This window comes from Planococcus citri, chromosome 3, assembly GCF_950023065.1.
Source record: "Planococcus citri chromosome 3, ihPlaCitr1.1, whole genome shotgun sequence".
Taxonomy (NCBI): domain Eukaryota; kingdom Metazoa; phylum Arthropoda; class Insecta; order Hemiptera; family Pseudococcidae; genus Planococcus; species Planococcus citri.
The window spans coordinates 34,077,702-34,094,347 of NC_088679.1; the positions used below are offsets into that span (position 1 = coordinate 34,077,702).

The 16,646-nt window shown below is 33.6% G+C and overlaps 5 protein-coding genes across 6 annotated transcripts in view; 2 read left to right on the forward strand and 3 right to left on the reverse strand.

Annotated features, from left to right (window-relative positions):
- LOC135839086 (rab GTPase-binding effector protein 1-like) overlaps window positions 1–16,646 on the reverse strand; it is a 123,738-nt gene that overhangs the window by 34,979 nt on the left and 72,113 nt on the right. The gene's annotated exons all lie outside the window — the stretch shown is intronic.
- Window positions 1,150–5,218, reverse strand: LOC135838534 (pre-rRNA 2'-O-ribose RNA methyltransferase FTSJ3). The gene is made up of 13 exons (XM_065354204.1): window positions 5,005–5,218; window positions 4,776–4,928; window positions 4,563–4,709; window positions 4,328–4,491; window positions 3,952–4,251; window positions 3,618–3,881; window positions 3,253–3,551; window positions 3,102–3,172; window positions 2,862–3,031; window positions 2,374–2,725; window positions 2,063–2,265; window positions 1,794–1,981; window positions 1,150–1,406 (listed from the first exon to the last, which is right to left on the reverse strand). The coding sequence occupies exons 1-13, from the start codon at window positions 5,069–5,071 to the stop codon at window positions 1,172–1,174; spliced, it is 2,613 nt and encodes an 870-aa protein (XP_065210276.1). The 5' UTR covers window positions 5,072–5,218; the 3' UTR covers window positions 1,150–1,171.
- On the reverse strand, window positions 6,181–7,801 carry LOC135838536 (zinc finger protein 83-like). Of its 2 annotated transcripts, none has more exons than XM_065354206.1 (2): window positions 7,495–7,801; window positions 6,181–7,112 (listed from the first exon to the last, which is right to left on the reverse strand). In XM_065354206.1, exon 2 carries the CDS (start codon window positions 7,095–7,097, stop codon window positions 6,297–6,299), a length of 801 nt encoding a protein of 266 aa, XP_065210278.1. In that variant the 5' UTR covers window positions 7,098–7,112; window positions 7,495–7,801; the 3' UTR covers window positions 6,181–6,296. The 2 variants fall into 2 exon arrangements, with proteins under 2 accessions (XP_065210278.1, XP_065210279.1); XM_065354207.1 differs by lacking the exon at window positions 7,495–7,801 and adding an exon at window positions 7,191–7,424.
- On the forward strand, window positions 8,413–11,540 carry LOC135838535 (uncharacterized). The gene is made up of 6 exons (XM_065354205.1): window positions 8,413–8,597; window positions 8,702–8,994; window positions 9,134–9,328; window positions 9,423–9,590; window positions 9,655–9,885; window positions 10,834–11,540. Exons 1-6 carry the CDS (start codon window positions 8,513–8,515, stop codon window positions 11,242–11,244), a joined length of 1,383 nt encoding a protein of 460 aa, XP_065210277.1. The 5' UTR covers window positions 8,413–8,512; the 3' UTR covers window positions 11,245–11,540.
- On the forward strand, window positions 13,549–16,197 carry LOC135841291 (uncharacterized). The gene is made up of 6 exons (XM_065358178.1): window positions 13,549–13,912; window positions 14,008–14,297; window positions 14,390–14,575; window positions 14,693–14,860; window positions 15,063–15,293; window positions 15,415–16,197. The coding sequence occupies exons 1-6, from the start codon at window positions 13,837–13,839 to the stop codon at window positions 15,967–15,969; spliced, it is 1,506 nt and encodes a 501-aa protein (XP_065214250.1). The 5' UTR covers window positions 13,549–13,836; the 3' UTR covers window positions 15,970–16,197.

Consider the following 16,646-nt stretch of genomic DNA (forward strand, 5'->3'; position numbering starts at 1 on the left):
TCACCGGATCATCGGTTTTTAAAAAAATCAAGAACGTCACTAAAAAAATATAACTTGATGAAATTCTTTCTCCTTCAACCCTAGAAGACTTTCCTAGCTGAAATTTTGAGTCAATTTGCGGCCAAAAAGTCCCCTCTCCCCCCAGAAAAACATAAAGTAGCCTCTTTGTACGTATATTTTCAATTTTTTTATATTTAAAAAAATCAAGATGAAAGGATTTTCGTCCAATTTGATCGCTGAAACTGAATCCGAAGCAAGTTTTCAGCGCTTGTTGTTTCTTCATAGTTTTCTTTTTTCTGAAAAATACGTTTTTCTAACAAACAGCGAACTCGTGCATAATTTTAAGCTCATTTTCTTACTCATGCGACCTCGAATCAGTCAGAAAATATTATGAAAGCTATAATTTTGGCAAACAAAAACTTTAGCTTAAATTTCAGTTTAAAACTATGTTATTTTTAGAAGGGTTCACCTTGACGAAATTCTGTCAGCGGAAATGAATCCGCTGTAAAAAAAAAAAAAAAAACACGCCGAAAATTCTACTCTATTCGCAGTCAAGTTTTTTTCTTAAAAAAATATAATTTTTTTCATTTTTTAAATTAAAAAAATTGAATCACCTAAAGGTGTTTTCGACTAATTTTAGGTGCGAAGATTGAAATTAGGGTATCTCCCACGTCCTTATGTCTATTTCAGGTCAAAAAAAATCCCCAAGTTCAGTCACGAAATCACGATACTGCAACTACTAATGGTAAGTTTAGAAAAACAAGTCAAAAATGAAACCTAAGAAAACGATCAATCTGGTTGAATAAAATACCAGAAGTCGCCTTCAAAATATACGATATGCAATTTAAATAACAAAAACAAATTCTGAAGTGCAAGAAAAATATTCAAAAAACTGAAACCTCTTCAAAAATACTCGATATGAAATGTAAAACATGATGCCCACAACACGGTCTCAACTCAATAGTTTGTTAATCGATTCGCTAATTTTTGCAAGGACATATTTTATTGCCGATAAAAAATTTGTTTTAAATTACAAATTGAGCACCTTTGAAGGAGTTTCGATTTTTTCGAACATTATTTTGAATTTAAATTCTAAATTGAATATCGCACACACAGAAATTATCAATCTTACAGGTAAAAAAAACAAGATTTAAAAAAACCACAATAACATTTATTTACCTCTATTTTTCGGTTTATAAGATCTTTTAATTTTACTAGCCGATTTTTTAGATTTATTTTTCGTTTCCTTGTGCACTTTGCCTCTTAAATCTTTCTTCATTCGAGGATCGACAACTTTGAACGGTCCTTTGAGACCCTTCGGACGTCTGACTCGTTTCGCTGCTGTATGTTTCTTCGCTACCAAATATTTGATTTCGGGTTTCTTCGTTGCGATTTTCCTGTACATTCTGTAAATAACAATGACGTAAATATTTTATCGCATTAGCCTATAAATCGTAATTTCCATACGCGAGTTATTTTTTACAATAATTTTACGACACCGGAGTAGAATTTAGAAGAGTTTTATCGGAAAACCAAGCGGTATTGGTCACACGCGCCCTTGTATGCGCCTATGTACACAATACCAATTACGAAAACGTAGTTTACATAAGACTCTTGTTATTGTCAAAACTTACGAGCGTATAGCCTTGAAAAAAAACGCAGAAACGATAATACGACGAAAATAAGAAATGCAAATGCGAAATAAAAAATAAAAAGTTTCTTATTTTCGCCTTCAACCTGGAAAATACACGAACACGAGCAGACACGACGGAAAAAAAATCGCTGATACTAACTGTTTAGCTTGTTTGGCTTTTTCGGCTTCAGTCATATCTGGATTATCCATAACACCTTCCAATTTCTTCTTGAGTTTATCTAATTTTTTGGCGGCTCGTCTTTTATTACGAGCTTTAGCTTCGGCTACTTTTTTTATAGGTCTACTATCGATTTCTTCTCTGCTCTTCGTGTATTCTGTGATCAATTCCTGTAAAAAAAATTCAACGTATTTTTAAAATATCGAAACGTGAGAGTGATCGGGAGGAGGAGGGAGAATTGTAGTACATACAGGAGGCACTGCTGTGTCTTTTCTCATATGTTTTTTCTCGTCATCGACGAACCATTCGGGTAAGTTTTCATCGTTAAAAGCGTATCGGTTCCAGCCAGCGTCGAATAAATCACGTTTGGATTTCTTCGAGTTTACTATCAATGCTCCCATGGCGAGCCCTTCGGCGTCCAATACTTTACGTTCTTTTTTCTTGCGTTTTTTCTCTGCAATAATACGAACGATAAATTAAAATCTGACTTCGAAAAAACTTTAAATCGAAAAAACAAACATTTTAGTAGGAAATTTTTTGAAGCAAAGAAGTATGTACCAACCTGAAGCTAAGCTAGCATTATCAACATCCCATTCATTTATTTGCGTTTCATCACCAACTTCTATTCTAGGAGCTAGTTTCAACTTTTTATTGGAATCATTTTTCTGAATTGGTTTATTTTCTTTTTCTTCTTCTGTTTCACTTCCTGAAGAATCATCATCTTCGCCATCATCATCGTCGTCGTCTTCGTCATCATTATCGTCGCTAACATCATCATCTGCTTGTTTTCGTTTATTGGTAACTTGAGTAGCAGGAGCGTTCAAGACTTTGCCTCCTTTCTGTTGAATATCTAAAGTCATCGTGTCTAGTTCATAATCTTCGTCTTCTTCATTTTCAACATCTTTGAATACGTCCTGGGAAAAAAATGTTAGATAAGTATTTTTAAAAGCCATATATTTAATTAATTTTATTCATTTTTCGAACATTCCTATTTCGAGATCAATTATTACAAAACCTGAACGAACTGTCATCACAAGAAATAAAATTTACCTTATCGAACCACAGCTTAGCTTTAGATAACCGTTTGTCTCTAGTATCTCTAAAATCTAAATCTGTGATTAATGGATTCGAATTATTCTCATCCATATCTTCGTCTGCTTCAGGTTCCAAAAATCTAACTCTTTTGACAGGTTTCTTTTCGGGGGCTTCTTTTTCCAGACCTAAAATTTGAAACTAAACATAGATTCCAAAAGTATTTTTGAAACGAATAATCATCGACGATAAATTTACCGAGCCCTTCAACGTCGCTATCTATTTCTTCGTCTTCGCCTTCTGATTCACTTTCAGCCGTACGGTAATACCTACAGAAGCGAGAAAAAAATCAAACTAAGTAGATATGAATTATAAATTGACGTAAACTGTTTAAAAAATAATTACTCACGTTCCAGTTTCATCGAGATATGATTTTTCAGCATCATACGACACTTTTTTAGATTTCTTAACAGGTATTTGATTTTCTTCATCGTCAGATTCGGCCATAATATCTGGTCTTTGATCACTAATTGAATCTAATTGACGTTTCGAAGTAATTTGAGACAGTTTAAATACATCAGTATCTTCTTGTTCGGTTGGACCAAGATCATCTTTGTTTCTCATATTCAAATTCATTTTCATTTGTAATTTAGCTCGTTCTTTGTTGACTTTCTTCCTTTTTCTTTTAGCTTCTCTTTTTTCTTCATCCTGTAACGTTTCATACGAATTAGAAATAGTCAAAAATTACGAAATTTGCAACCAAAAAAATCTTACTATCATTTCGTCGATTTGCTTGGATACATCGTCTAATTCTTTCTCTTCGTCAGATTCCGAACCGTGTGGAACAAGTTTAGGTTTTTCGGGTTCGGCGGATTTTTTAGGTTCTTCGCTTTTTTGTTTATCTTGTCGGTACGATTTCCACCACGAAAGTAAACTTCTCAACTCTTTTTTACCCAATACTTTGATATCTTCGCAACAGCGTTTTATTTCATCGGTAGTTTTAGGATGGTTTAATATTTCATCGTCATCGAACACGATCTAAATTTGAAAAATATTAGTCAAGTTCGAAAGATACTTGAATGAAGAATCACACGAGTAGAAATCTTACTTCGAATGCGTTTTGTAAAACAGCAGCCGGATTATCACTAGACATGAAAACGGACGCAGGTAACTTCGTATGTAGCACAACAGCATCATCGTCGTATCCTTCGGCTTTGGATTTTTTAGTCGAATCAACGCTTTTTAGTAAGCTCTGCACCGTTACTGGTTTCTCAACGTCTAATTCTTTAAATACGTAATTTGGATTCATGAATCGAGGATCTAGTTTGGCTGGAGCAATGTAGCCTTGACATACTACGAATATTTCAGCTGATTCGTTCCTAGATGCTGGAGGTTTAGTAGCGTGAACCTGAAGAAATTGATAATTTAGTACAATTTCATAAACTTACCAGCTGTAAAAAAAAAACCATTCGTGGCTAATTTACCTTCTTGAATAATTGTTTAAATACCCATAATAAACAATTGTAATCCTTTGATCGGAAAACTTTCGATACGAACCAGCCACCTTCTCTTAAATACGCAGTAGCTAACTTCAGGGCACTTAGTGTTAAACAGTTTTGATTGTATGCATCGTGCAGCCAATTTTTACCTGCGAATACGATTTACTGTAGTATTATATTCTATTTAGATATAAATATTTAGAATTGATTTGTTCAATACCTAAATTTGGAGCACCATCGTGTAATACAACATCTGCTTTCCATGTTTTTAATTCTTTTCGCAAAGATGCTTTGCATTTTTCGGAAGTGATATCTTCCAGAAGAGAAATACAACCAGGGACTGGTTTCATGGGGAACATATCCACACCTGAAGGAATTCTAGAGTTAATATACAATCAAATACTCGCGAAGAAAAACTCATAATACGTCGTACCGATTACGATACTGGAAACAGGCATATTTTGTTTGGCTACTTGCATCCATCCTCCTGGAGCTGCACATAAATCGATAAGAACTCTAGCTTTTTGTAAGAATTCAAATTTTCGGTTCAGCTGTATCAACTTGAAAGCAGCTCTGGAACGATAACCTATAGCAAAAAACAAACAAATTGAAATGAAATTCACTATAAATACGTATCAATCTATATCACTTTAAAACATTACCGGTTTCCTTGGCTAAATGGTAAAACTTATCCTTCCGCTGACGCCCAATCTTCGATTTCTTTCCCATTTTGGCAAAGAAATATTACACGATACAAGCAACTATAAAAAGATTTAACAAATTAACTCTTGAATAATTAAAAATATAATAAAATTCACATGATTTTCAATCAGAAAAATCATTCTTTTGGAGCACGTTGCTGTCGTATCAAAACACAAAACACGTTTTACTGATAACCTGGCCAAGTATGTAGGTTTGATTTTTGTAAGAAGGTTGCAAATTGTTCCATAGGAAGCGCTAACAAACAGCTACATTTTTCACTTTTTTAATTTTTATAGTTTTTTCGGGTTTAGGCTAAGTTACGAAATTCAAGAGCTACGCAAACAGGGGTAGTTTATTTTTTATGAATGGAAAGCTTTCGTTTTTGAGAAGGAAAGAAGGGTTCGTTAGATGTTCGTTAGAGGCAAGGCTTTCGCGTATAAAACCCTATACATACTGAGTATTGATTTATTTTGTACGTTTACTTATCACACATAGTTTTTTAGTTGTTTTAATAGGTTTTTTTTTCATTTTTCACACAAATAAGAACTTGAGAAGTAGGTTTACAATATATTTTCACAATTGCAAGAAATATATAATGTCAAGAACCTAGAAAATTTCAAAATGTCAATCACTGGGATATACTTAATCATAAAAAATAATTTTAATAAATAATCCGAGTTACACTTACACATTAGTCATTCATAAATTAACACTTTGGAACATAAATACACGAAAGTCACTTAAGACTAGAATCAAAATTTTGTTTTACAAATAGCAAGCCAAAAGAAAAAAAATATTGCACTCCAAAAATATTAAAATTTTGACAGAAGCACAACAAAATTCTCTTGGCTTGACTAGACTGTGACTAGTAAAATGAAAATCGTTTCACTGGTAATCAAATGAATTAGAAACTATATTTCTAAAAAACCAGCTTAAAGCTGACGACATGCCAACTAATATAAAAATAATCGCAAAAGAAAAACTGAAAATCGAATTTAGCGAAGATCAGAAAAGTTATTCGGATCGCCGAATTAATCGTAATGATATCGTAACAAAATCTAGCAAATTAGAAAAAAAAAAGGAACATAAATCATAAAAAAAGAAAAGAAAAGGAATCAAAGCTATTGTAGGAAATGTATCATAAAAATCTATAATATTTAAGGCACACCTTGTGTAAAACTGTAATCAGAAATAGACATCCGGCCAACTGCGAACTGATCAACAAGCGTAAGAAATACATCATGAAAATCGACTAATCTACGAAAATAGATTCTGCTTTAATTTCAAGCGTTTTATTAATATTTTGACCATCTTTGCAGGCGGCTGTATGAGCATTATATTTCGATTTCTGCCTAAACTGTCGATTACATCGGTCACATTTGAATGGATATTCGTTCGTATGAACTCGTTTATGCTCTTCCAGCACTGTTTTCGAGCTTAGGCATTTTCCACATTCGTCGCATTTGTACTTGCTATGAGTCAAGTAATGATTCTCGAGTCGGAAAATGGATTCGAACTGTTTGCTGCATTTGTTACATTTCAGCACATTCCTGGCGCAGATATGCTTTTTGAATTGTAACAATTCTTTGAAATTTTTACCACACATACCGCATAGATATGGATTTTTCTTCTTCATGGCGTGCATACGAATATGATTGTAGAATGTTTCTTTGGCGTCGTAGGTTTTACTGCAGTAATGACAACGAAATGGTAGGGTATTTTTAGCGTTCGTGATGGCATTCAGGAGTACCTTCCTGGATTGCTGATGAGACGTTGGAATAGAGCTCGAATTCAGACTGAGACAACGATTACATCTAAGTACGCCGTTGCTAGGTGTGTTTTGTCGATTTAATGGATCTAATTCGATGATATTACCGCAAGCACATAACGTAGGTTTCGTGTCAGTATTCTCGTTATCCTCTGGTACCAAGACGGTGAGAAAATTTCCAGTCGAATCCATCGTAGTATCTGTATCGTCTTCTGGTTCCATTTTAATTATTGTTTCATTCAGCGCAATCCCTTCTTCAGAATTGTTTTCGGATAGGGGATCCATTCTGACGAGTAAAATCTGAAAACATTACAGACCGAATAAGTCGAACGAATGGTATGATAAGTTGAACGGTTGAAACTAGTTTGTACCACACACCGGAAGAGATAAGAACGATGAAATCAAATTGAACTGAACTAAATACCAATTAAACGTTTCAATTTACAATGTACTTAATTTAAGTTCGCAACATCCCAACGTATGAGTAGCAACAATTTGAATGAATTAGAGTAATATGTACGATTACGATACACAAATCCATGCAAATGAAGCAACATTACGTCATTTTTCCTTTCCTATTTACAGATTACTCGATGTGGTATGTGGATCAATATACGTACAATATAATCTAAATTTAGCGTGAATACCATAGACTGGTTCGAAAAAGCTCACGCATACATACCTTCGTTGAACGAGAATTTTCAACACGACACAGCAACCGAACGAATTACGCGTTATAAATAACTACAATACAACCATCTTGCACAAAAAATCGAACATGACGAGCAGAGAGTACCCCTTTCTGTATCTGTAATTTGCGGAGACCAACGGGTTAAAATAATGATTTTTAGTACGCAAACGCGAACCGAAAACAAACGTCGCTCGGTCGTTGCGAGTGGATTTTCAAATTCATTCGATAGTCGGCGAAAAGGAAAAGGGGAGGAACGACATGTTGAAGTTGAATTCTACGTGTACACATGTACTTTACTAGTTACGTTCACGACAGATAGCGCCAGCGGTGCCGATACCGGTCAGACAAGAGAGTGCTGCGTGTTGCATAGCGCATAGCTCCTTTCCTTTACTTCTGCTTTTTTCACAACAGCTTACGCAAAATGGTTGATTGGTTGCATATTGATGATATTGCAGGTATCTGAAGCCACTCACTATCGTACAAAAAATGGCTAAACTAAAGCAATTTAATAATGACGCAGTTAAATCATCTTGAAAATCAAATCTTCATTTTGTTAGAAATAATTTTTGATTTTTTGCGCAATTTTAAACCAATTAGATTGTACACATTTTTTCAATTGGAAAATTTTCGGTTTTTTGATCGCAATATTTTTCAGAGAACTCTCCAAAAATTATGTTATCAAGCTTCAGGCATGACGATTCAAAAATCAAATTTTTCGAAATCCATATTCCTCGCATTAAGGAATGAAATAGATGACGCAATGCGTTTTTATAAAATAAGATTTCAGCAGTGTCTCGCTGTTTACCAGCGATAAATCATAAATTTCAATAAAGGATGCTATGAATTTGTGACATCAACGTATCTGAATCATGGTATTGTATTCGCCCATAAACTTACGTAGGACAACCCAACAAAAATTTTAAAAAATTCAACTTCAAGCTTAATTGTTTTCTTTTCACGTCGTGATGCACATGTGATATTGTTAACTACTGAACCAGAATCAAAAAATATGAAAACAAGTTCGCATATTTTCAAGTTTATAGTTTTATGTTGCAATTTTGCAGCTTACGCCTGCGTCGTCAGCAAATATAATGGTGAATATGAAATTTCATTTCTATACACAAACCTTCAATGTATTTAGCTCTTGAAAATTATAATAAGGTTATCCTAATACACTTTTTCTGATAATTTTATGCAGCTCTGATATTCGATCGCATTAAAAAATCCCTCATCGAAGTACCCTCCAACAAAATTCCAGAAGATGCGAATTATAAACAATGGGCATCAGCATGTCCGGCAGAAGATAATAACGACGAAACTAACAAAATATTCAACGAAGAAAAATCATTGTACAAAAATGCCTTATTTGTACGATACATTTATAGCGAAAAAGATCAGCAGAATTTTGCAGTGAACATATGCGATAAGCCTTTCAAACTTTCAATTGTTTCCTTTAATGAAATATCGTTTTATTCTGAGTTCGGATATGATGTAAGATTTTTCAACCAAAACCAAGCCACTTTTTAAATTAGCTTCCAGAGCTTCCTATACTTATACTATGTCTGCCTATCTATTGTTTTTGTTTATGAGGTTTTACTAAAAGTGCAAATTGATGTTGTTTTTTTAAAAGATTTATGTTGACAAATCAGATGAAGAGAAATTTACACTTTCCGATAAATCGATGTACAGAAAGTTTCAAGATGAAATGAAAGTACTAGCTTCGCCAACGAAATTAACTACGCGATTACTTGGAATACCTTATAATGCAATAAAATCTATATTAAAGTCGCGAGGCAAAGAAACGATAAAACAGGACAAAGAAAAGGTGACTACATATGTATTATAAAACAATTGACTGTATGATAATTAGCTAATTACTAGCTCAATAATTACAAAGCATTTTATTACAATTTTACTAGGGATTCATTTGGATACCTTTATTCAAAGTGAAAATTGAAAGTGGACAGCTTCGAAAAATAAAATACGACATCCGTATGAACAACAGACAACCATTGATTGAATGTGACAATCACAGTTTGGGGGAAGAAATGTTTCACAATATCGATGCTAAAGAATTATACTTGAAAGTACGTTTTCCCCGTTTTCTTCTCTCGAATAAGATTCATCCATGATTGTGAATTTTGTTCTTAGGACATTCAAGAAGAAGCATTCAATGAGGCGGAACTACCCAAAGAATCAAAAGTGGCGTGTAAAAATACGTACGAATGTTTTGAAAAATGGTCATTAATTCCGACAGACCAGTTTCAGTTTGGATCTTCTGCACTTCCTACGTGTTCCAATGTGACAACCATACCTATATGGAGCAGTATTCTGAAACGCATATTACAAAAAGTAGATGATTTTTTGTACGCTTTATCCAGGGTAAGTATGGAACGGAATTTAAAATTTAAAGTACATAGGTATAGTGCTGGGACAACGTAATAAGTTGGTCAAAACGCATATTTCTGATAAGAAAATAATGTGGGTCAAAAGACGTCAAACTTAAAGAATGGGGTTCTTTTGAGATCTAAAATTTGACCTTCGGAGTTGAAAATTATAAAACGGTCATTCAAAGGACCATAATCCATAATAAGTAATAATTCAAATTTATTATAAAAATTGTCAAAAATAATGAATACTTTACCGGGGGCGAGCAGCACATCGGGAAGCACATACAAATTTCAGTGTCCTAGAGTATCCCTGCCCACCTCATTTCAGATGGAAAAAATAATTCTTCTTCATCTTTGACCCTCAACCACTCCAAATTGACCTATGCAATCAGCGAGAAAATGCCACAGATGTTCCTCTTCGGTACATATACCTACCTGGGTTCAACTTTTCAACCTTATTTACCGAGTCCCTTTCCGGAGTAAAAAAAAGTCAATTTTCGAGCAATTTTCAGCACGTTCTTCAATCTTTACACCAGCCTGTCATGCCACCCCTTCACATTCATCCAGAGAGTCCAAATTTTGCACAGCCAATAAGAAGGAGTCACAGATGTTCCCTTTGTCGATTATCTCCTTTCTCTAGGGTGGAAAAGTCGATCTTGTATAGGTAGCTTCTTTTCACGTTTTTTGACCCCATTTTCCCAGCTGATCGAAGGGGTGCAAATTTAAAACATGATGTGCCATAAATATACCTTTGGTCAATTATAGTTCCCAACATCGTGACAACAAATTATCTAAGTATAATGACTCCCATTCATTTTTTGAAAGATTTTGGTCGATTTCTGATTGAAAAAATAATAAATAATAATTTAGTCATTTTTGATAGTAAACACCTACTTATACTTAGTAATTAACAATATGTAATCTTCGTTTTTAAAAACAGATGGCCGAAAAACCATTACATATTATCGCAGGAGTCCATAAACACCTCCTTTTACCATCAAAAACTACGTTGCCACCAAAAAAATTAATGATTTTGAAAAAAGACGGATTCGCGTTATACGTACCAAAAATAATTTACAAAATGGTGAAACTAAAATCGAAAAATACCTGCAAAGAACAAGATCCTAATTGTTGGAGTGGTGTCCTGATAGTGATCCATAATAATCCAAATTTCAAACAGGAACATCGAATTTGCGAAAATAGTAAAACTAATGAATTGGGATGGACAGAGATCACCATGTATGAGACAATATCTACTACAGGAGCCAGATCCAAATCCGAATCCGAACACACGTATGTTTGTCCAATCACGAAAGATACCCTCGAACATATCGGATTGAAGTACATATAATTCGAAGTTATCAACTACTGAACTATCATTGAAAAATTTATCAAACGGATACGGAACCAGAGTTCTTGAACAATTGGAGCAATTGTTTTCAGTTGACGACGAAAAAGTAATAGAACGGCCTCCTTTTGCTGAAGAGAACTTTCGATGAAGTAGGTAGGTATTATACCTATAACGCCGAGGGAGGAGAAGAAAGAGCCACTTAAAAATTGTTAAATTCAAAAATCAATCAATTGCTTTTAATTGTAAAATATGTAAATGAAAATTTACGCACCGAGAGCTACAAAGTGACAAATAAATGATCCTTAATTCGTTGAATTAAATCATTTAAAATTTTAATTTAGGTAATTGGTAGCGCCATAGTATTGCAGAATTCTGAGAGGAGCAGAAACAGCATTTTTCTCAATTTTAGCCCAACTTTGAAATTATAAGAGCTACGATTGATTGAAATTTTCGAAAAATTCAAACGTCTTCAATTTTGAATTTGCTCAAAATGATTGCAATTTGATTTGCAGAGCATTCAAAGTTCCACAAGTCAAGTTGCATTTATTTTGCTTAAACTCAGAATTAAGTTGTTCGATTTTTTTGAAAATTTTAAAATTCTTTCTAATTTTTGAAAGCTCTAGCGCTTTTAATTTTGAGTTTAGGCAAATAATGAATACAACTCGATCAACTGGTATTTTTTGTAAGAAATATTTCTATAGGTAGGTATGGTATTAATTTATCCAGAGATCTTTCAAAAAGACCTCTCTAAAAAAAAAGACCTCACCAACTCTATGAAAAAAAGGACGGAGGACCTCTGAAGTAGCCGTTGACAAGTACACTAGCTACTCAAAAGTGGTAAAATACAGCGGTTTTTTTTCAAAAATGGTTTCATTTTTAGTAGGTAGGTACCTATGGCTAAATCTCTTGTCTGGCTCGAGGGCTCGGAATTTTTCTGAGTAGTCTCTAACTGAAAGTAAACATTCTCCCCGAATTTCGTCAAAATCCAAGAAATGTGTTTTTTTTCTCACTCCTCCCTAATCAGTAAATACATCCCATTGAATAGGTAGGTTCGTAATTTTCATTTCAAATGAAATCGAAATTGGGCCAAATTTTTAATAAAGTACCTACATATCTAAATTTTGAATTTATCGAACACTGAATTTTCACTGAGAAATATTTTTCGCAAACTTCGATCGTGATTTCAAATCAAATAAATTCTTCTACTAGATTGTTAGAAATTGTAGAACCTAATTTTGAAGAGCCCAAATTATTTTTTGATTCTTGGAGAATTTTTAAAAATGGAAAAACAACTCATTGTCAGAAAATGTGCCAATTTTTTCGAAAAGGAAGACCCCTTCCTCCCCCTCTCCATGAAATCGATTGCGCCCGCTATCAAACTAAACTAGTGGAGCCTCAAGCGAGAGTTGACTTTTCTCCATCTCCATCGTCATTCGTCCATAATGTGATGAGTAGGCTAGGTACCTATCAAATAACTCTTGCACTTGCAGCTAAAAATTCAATCCTGACATATCCAAGCTCGACATTGTAAATCTATTAGAGCAGAAATAAATCACAAATTCCAAGTTTTTTTTTTTGGAAAGTTTCAAGTAAGTAGGTAATCTTTCATTTTTCTCTTGAAAAAAAAATTCAGGAAGATTTTTTAGCTCGTAAAAACACACTTTTCAAGCCATCATCCATCGCTTTGGATTTGAGATTCGTCTGCTCTAATTGATTCACAACGTGGAAATTCATGTTCTCGATTGATTCGAAAAGTGGTTGTGATTTTCAGTTCAGGTAGTGGAGGAAATTCCAGAAAATTTTCCAAAAATGGTCGATTATGGAATTTTTTTTGACATCCCAGATTTTCAAGTTGTATAGGTATCTGCATAAGTATGTTAGGTATAGTTGAAATATTTTATCGACCTGATTTTCTAATTCAATTCTTAAACTTTATGGATATTCAATTTCTGCAAGTAAATAATTAGGTATAGGTACATGAATTGAAAATTTTATATGTATAATTTCATGTTCCTGACCCGAACGATCATTGTTCGGAAATTCTTTTTTATCGTGTTTTTTTTGACATGTAAAAAAAATTTCATCATAAATTCATTCTAAGCAATAATTCATTGTCACCTGACATAAAATAACTAATCTTTTCTATTTCAGAAAATTGGAGTTTTTCTTGAATTGAAGAACATGATTATTAATTTCTACCGTAAAATTTTGAAAATTGATCAAAAATTTGTTTTTTTTGTTTATATTTTTTGACAGTAATATATTGTAGAGGACCTACCTCATTTTAAAAAAAATCAAATTCTATTGGGTACTCGTTTGAAATTTAAATTCATCGTATCAGGGAATGAACCGAACAACATGTTTACCTGTTTCTGTTCATCAGCGATAAATCATAAATTTCTATTAAAGGTGTCATGAGTTCACAACTTTGACGTAATAGGTACCTACCAAAATCACACGCATTCGCCCATAAACATTACTTACGTAGGGCACCAAGCCCGAAAACATTAAACTTCGATCTAGATTGTTTAGTTTTCTTCCATCATATCTCGATCTAATGCGCCACTGTGAACCACGAAATGAGAACTGAAAATGAAAATCAGTTTTTATACATCCAAGTTTATCATTCTATATTACAGTTTCGCTGTGTACGCCAGTAATTATAATGGTAAATATGAATTTTGTTTTCATATACGCATAGGCCATCATGCGTGATTAGCTCGACCTATTATATAAAACGTGCTTTCTGATATTTTTTCACAGCTTTGATATTCGATCGAAGTAGAAAATTTCTCATCGAAGTGCCGACAAGTAAAATTCCAAAAGATGCGAAATCTGAGCTATGGGCGTCAGCATGTCCAGCCGAAGATAAAGACGAAACTGACAAGAAATTCAATGAAGAAAAATCATTCTACAAAAATGCCTTATTTGTACGACAGATTTACAGCGAAATAAATCAGCAAAAATTCTCAGTGAACATATGCGATAAGCCATTCAAACTTTCAATTGCTTCGTACGATCAACGTTCGGTTTATTATGAATTCGGTTACGAGGTAAAATTTTTCAATCTGGCTACCATTTTTAAGTAGGTATCTGCCTAGTTGACTTTTTTTAAAGCTTTTGCAAATTGTTATTTCTCTTAAAGATTTACTTCAATAAATCGGATGAAGCAAAATTTACCCTTTCTGATAAATCGATGTACAGCAAGTTCCAAGATATAATGCAATTGACAAGTTCACCGACGAAATTAGGTAAATTCGCATTTAATGCGGTCAAATCTGGATTCAAGTCAGTGTTAGGCAGAAAAAAAATCAAGCAGGACAAAGAAAAGGTGATTATATGACGAAACATGGGCTTAAATTTATCATACGAGTAGTTCCAGCTAATAGAGTTAAGTTATAGGTACCTATATCTTAATGGCACAATATTTTTGTGATGATTTCACTAGGGTTTCATGTGGATACCTGTATTCAAAGTGAGAATCATGCACAGACAGCTTCGAAGAATAAAATACGATATTCGTAAAAACAATAGACAGCCAATGATTCAATGTGACGATTACAGTTTGGGAAAAGAGATGTTTTACAATATTGACGCTGACGAATTCTATTCGAGAGTAAGTTTTTTTCCTAGTAGGTACGATTGGAAAGTTTCCCAGAATAAGGATCCTAGAGATTTGAGACCCTTTTTCATAGTGTTAGCAATTTAAATTTCAAGTAGGTAATATATGGACTTGTTTGAGATTAGATTTCCTATATACTTGGCATAGAAGAACTACACATCACTATTCCTTCAAAGATGGCAAATTTTGTTTTTAGCATGTTCAAAAAAAGATATTCCAAAAGGCTGAACTACCAACAGATTCAGAAGTTGCATGTGAAAATAGATACGAATGTTTTGAAAAATGGTCGCTAATTCCGACAGACCAGTTTCAGTTTGGGTCTTCTACTCTTCCTACGTGTTCCAATGTGACAACTATACCAATATGGAGCAGAATAATGAGAGATATATTGAAAAAAGTAGACAATTTTTTATACGCACTGTCCAGGGTATGAAATTTGAAATTCATAACGATTTTTGTATACTTAAACTTATACAATAATAGAATGATTATTAGCGTAGATTTTTGGTCACAAAGACACATCATTTTCATAAAATGTTCTGAAACAGGTATCTGAAAAACCATTACGTATTATCGCAGGAGTCCATAAATACCTTCTTCTACCATCAAAAAAAGTATGGCCACCAAAAAAGTTGATAGCTCTGAAAAAAGACGGATTCTCGCTATTCGTACCAAAAATAATTTACAAATTGGTCAAATTCAAATTGAATAATTTCTGTAAAGATGAAGATTCCGAGTGTTGGACTGGTGTTATTATATTGATCCATAATAATCCAAATTTCAAAGAGGAACATCGAATTTGCGAAGATAAAACTGAAAAATTGGGATGGACAGAGATCACAATGTATGAAACAGTAGACCTATCTAGGAATGGAGTTAAATCTAAAGCCAAATCTAAGTATATTTACGTTTGCGCAATCAGACAAGATAGCATCGAGCGTGTTGGATTAACGTATAATAGGAAGTTATCCACTGGTGAATTATCATTGAAGAATTTCCCGGGCAAGCCAAAAATTCTAAAAGAATTGGAGAAGTTGTTTTCACTTGACGACGAAAAAGTGATAGAACGGCCTTCCTTTGATGATGAGAATTTTCATATCTAGAGTGATGAATTTTGTAACGCCGAGGTAGGAGAAGAAAGAGCTAGGTACTTAAAAACAGCTGTTAAATCGGAGTACCTAATCAAAAACTGCAGAAGTCAATTAGGTAGTAAGACGACCACCCATCAATAGTAGGCCTTCAGAAACTGGCAGATTGTAATTTCAATGATAAGCCATATCTTGTTATCAATTTGTGAATGCTAAAATGAAAATAAATGTCTACTTCTCTAATCATTCGTTAATTCAAAATGAAAATCTGCCCAAAAAATCAATAAATTTAAAACAGCATTTTCTATGAAGATTTTTCCAAAAGCTTGAAAATCCAAAAATTTACTACAAATTCCAGAACGACTGGAAACCATCGCCAATCTACTTGTACCAATTCTGAAAGGCGAAATTAACCTATAAACTAAATTCCAGCCTTTTGCCTCAATTTAATCAAATCTTCGTGGGTATTTTGCAAGAAAAATTGAACAAATGGGTATTCCCGGGTAAAATAGGTGAAATGCCCCTGTCCTTGGATTTTTGAAATTTTAATGAAACATTGTTGGATACCTTTAAAAAAAAGGTTGTATAGGTAAAACAATTTCACCCACCCCATCCTTTTTGCTCACAAATGGCGAAAAAACTTTTTTTTCGGGAAAAAATTTGTGAGTAAAAAATTTTGAATTCACCCAAAA

Coding starts and splice junctions, on each gene's coding strand:
- LOC135838535 (XM_065354205.1), top strand. CDS start 8,513: ATGAAAACAAGTTCGCATATTTTCAAGTTTATAGTTTTATGTTGCAAT. Junction 8,995..9,133: donor ATTCTGAGTTCGGATATGAT/GTAAGATTTTTC, acceptor TTTTTTTAAAAG/ATTTATGTTGACAAATCAGA. Junction 9,329..9,422: donor TAAAACAGGACAAAGAAAAG/GTGACTACATAT, acceptor CAATTTTACTAG/GGATTCATTTGGATACCTTT.
- LOC135841291 (XM_065358178.1), top strand. CDS start 13,837: ATGAAAATCAGTTTTTATACATCCAAGTTTATCATTCTATATTACAGT. Junction 14,861..15,062: donor CTGACGAATTCTATTCGAGA/GTAAGTTTTTTT, acceptor TTTTGTTTTTAG/CATGTTCAAAAAAAGATATT. Junction 15,294..15,414: donor TTTTATACGCACTGTCCAGG/GTATGAAATTTG, acceptor GTTCTGAAACAG/GTATCTGAAAAACCATTACG.
- LOC135838534 (XM_065354204.1), bottom strand. CDS start 5,071: ATGGGAAAGAAATCGAAGATTGGGCGTCAGCGGAAGGATAAGTTTTAC. Junction 4,492..4,562: donor CGATGGTGCTCCAAATTTAG/GTATTGAACAAA, acceptor TCGTATTCGCAG/GTAAAAATTGGCTGCACGAT. Junction 2,726..2,861: donor CTAAGCTGTGGTTCGATAAG/GTAAATTTTATT, acceptor TTTTTTTCCCAG/GACGTATTCAAAGATGTTGA.
- LOC135838536 (XM_065354206.1), bottom strand. CDS start 7,097: ATGGATCCCCTATCCGAAAACAATTCTGAAGAAGGGATTGCGCTGAAT.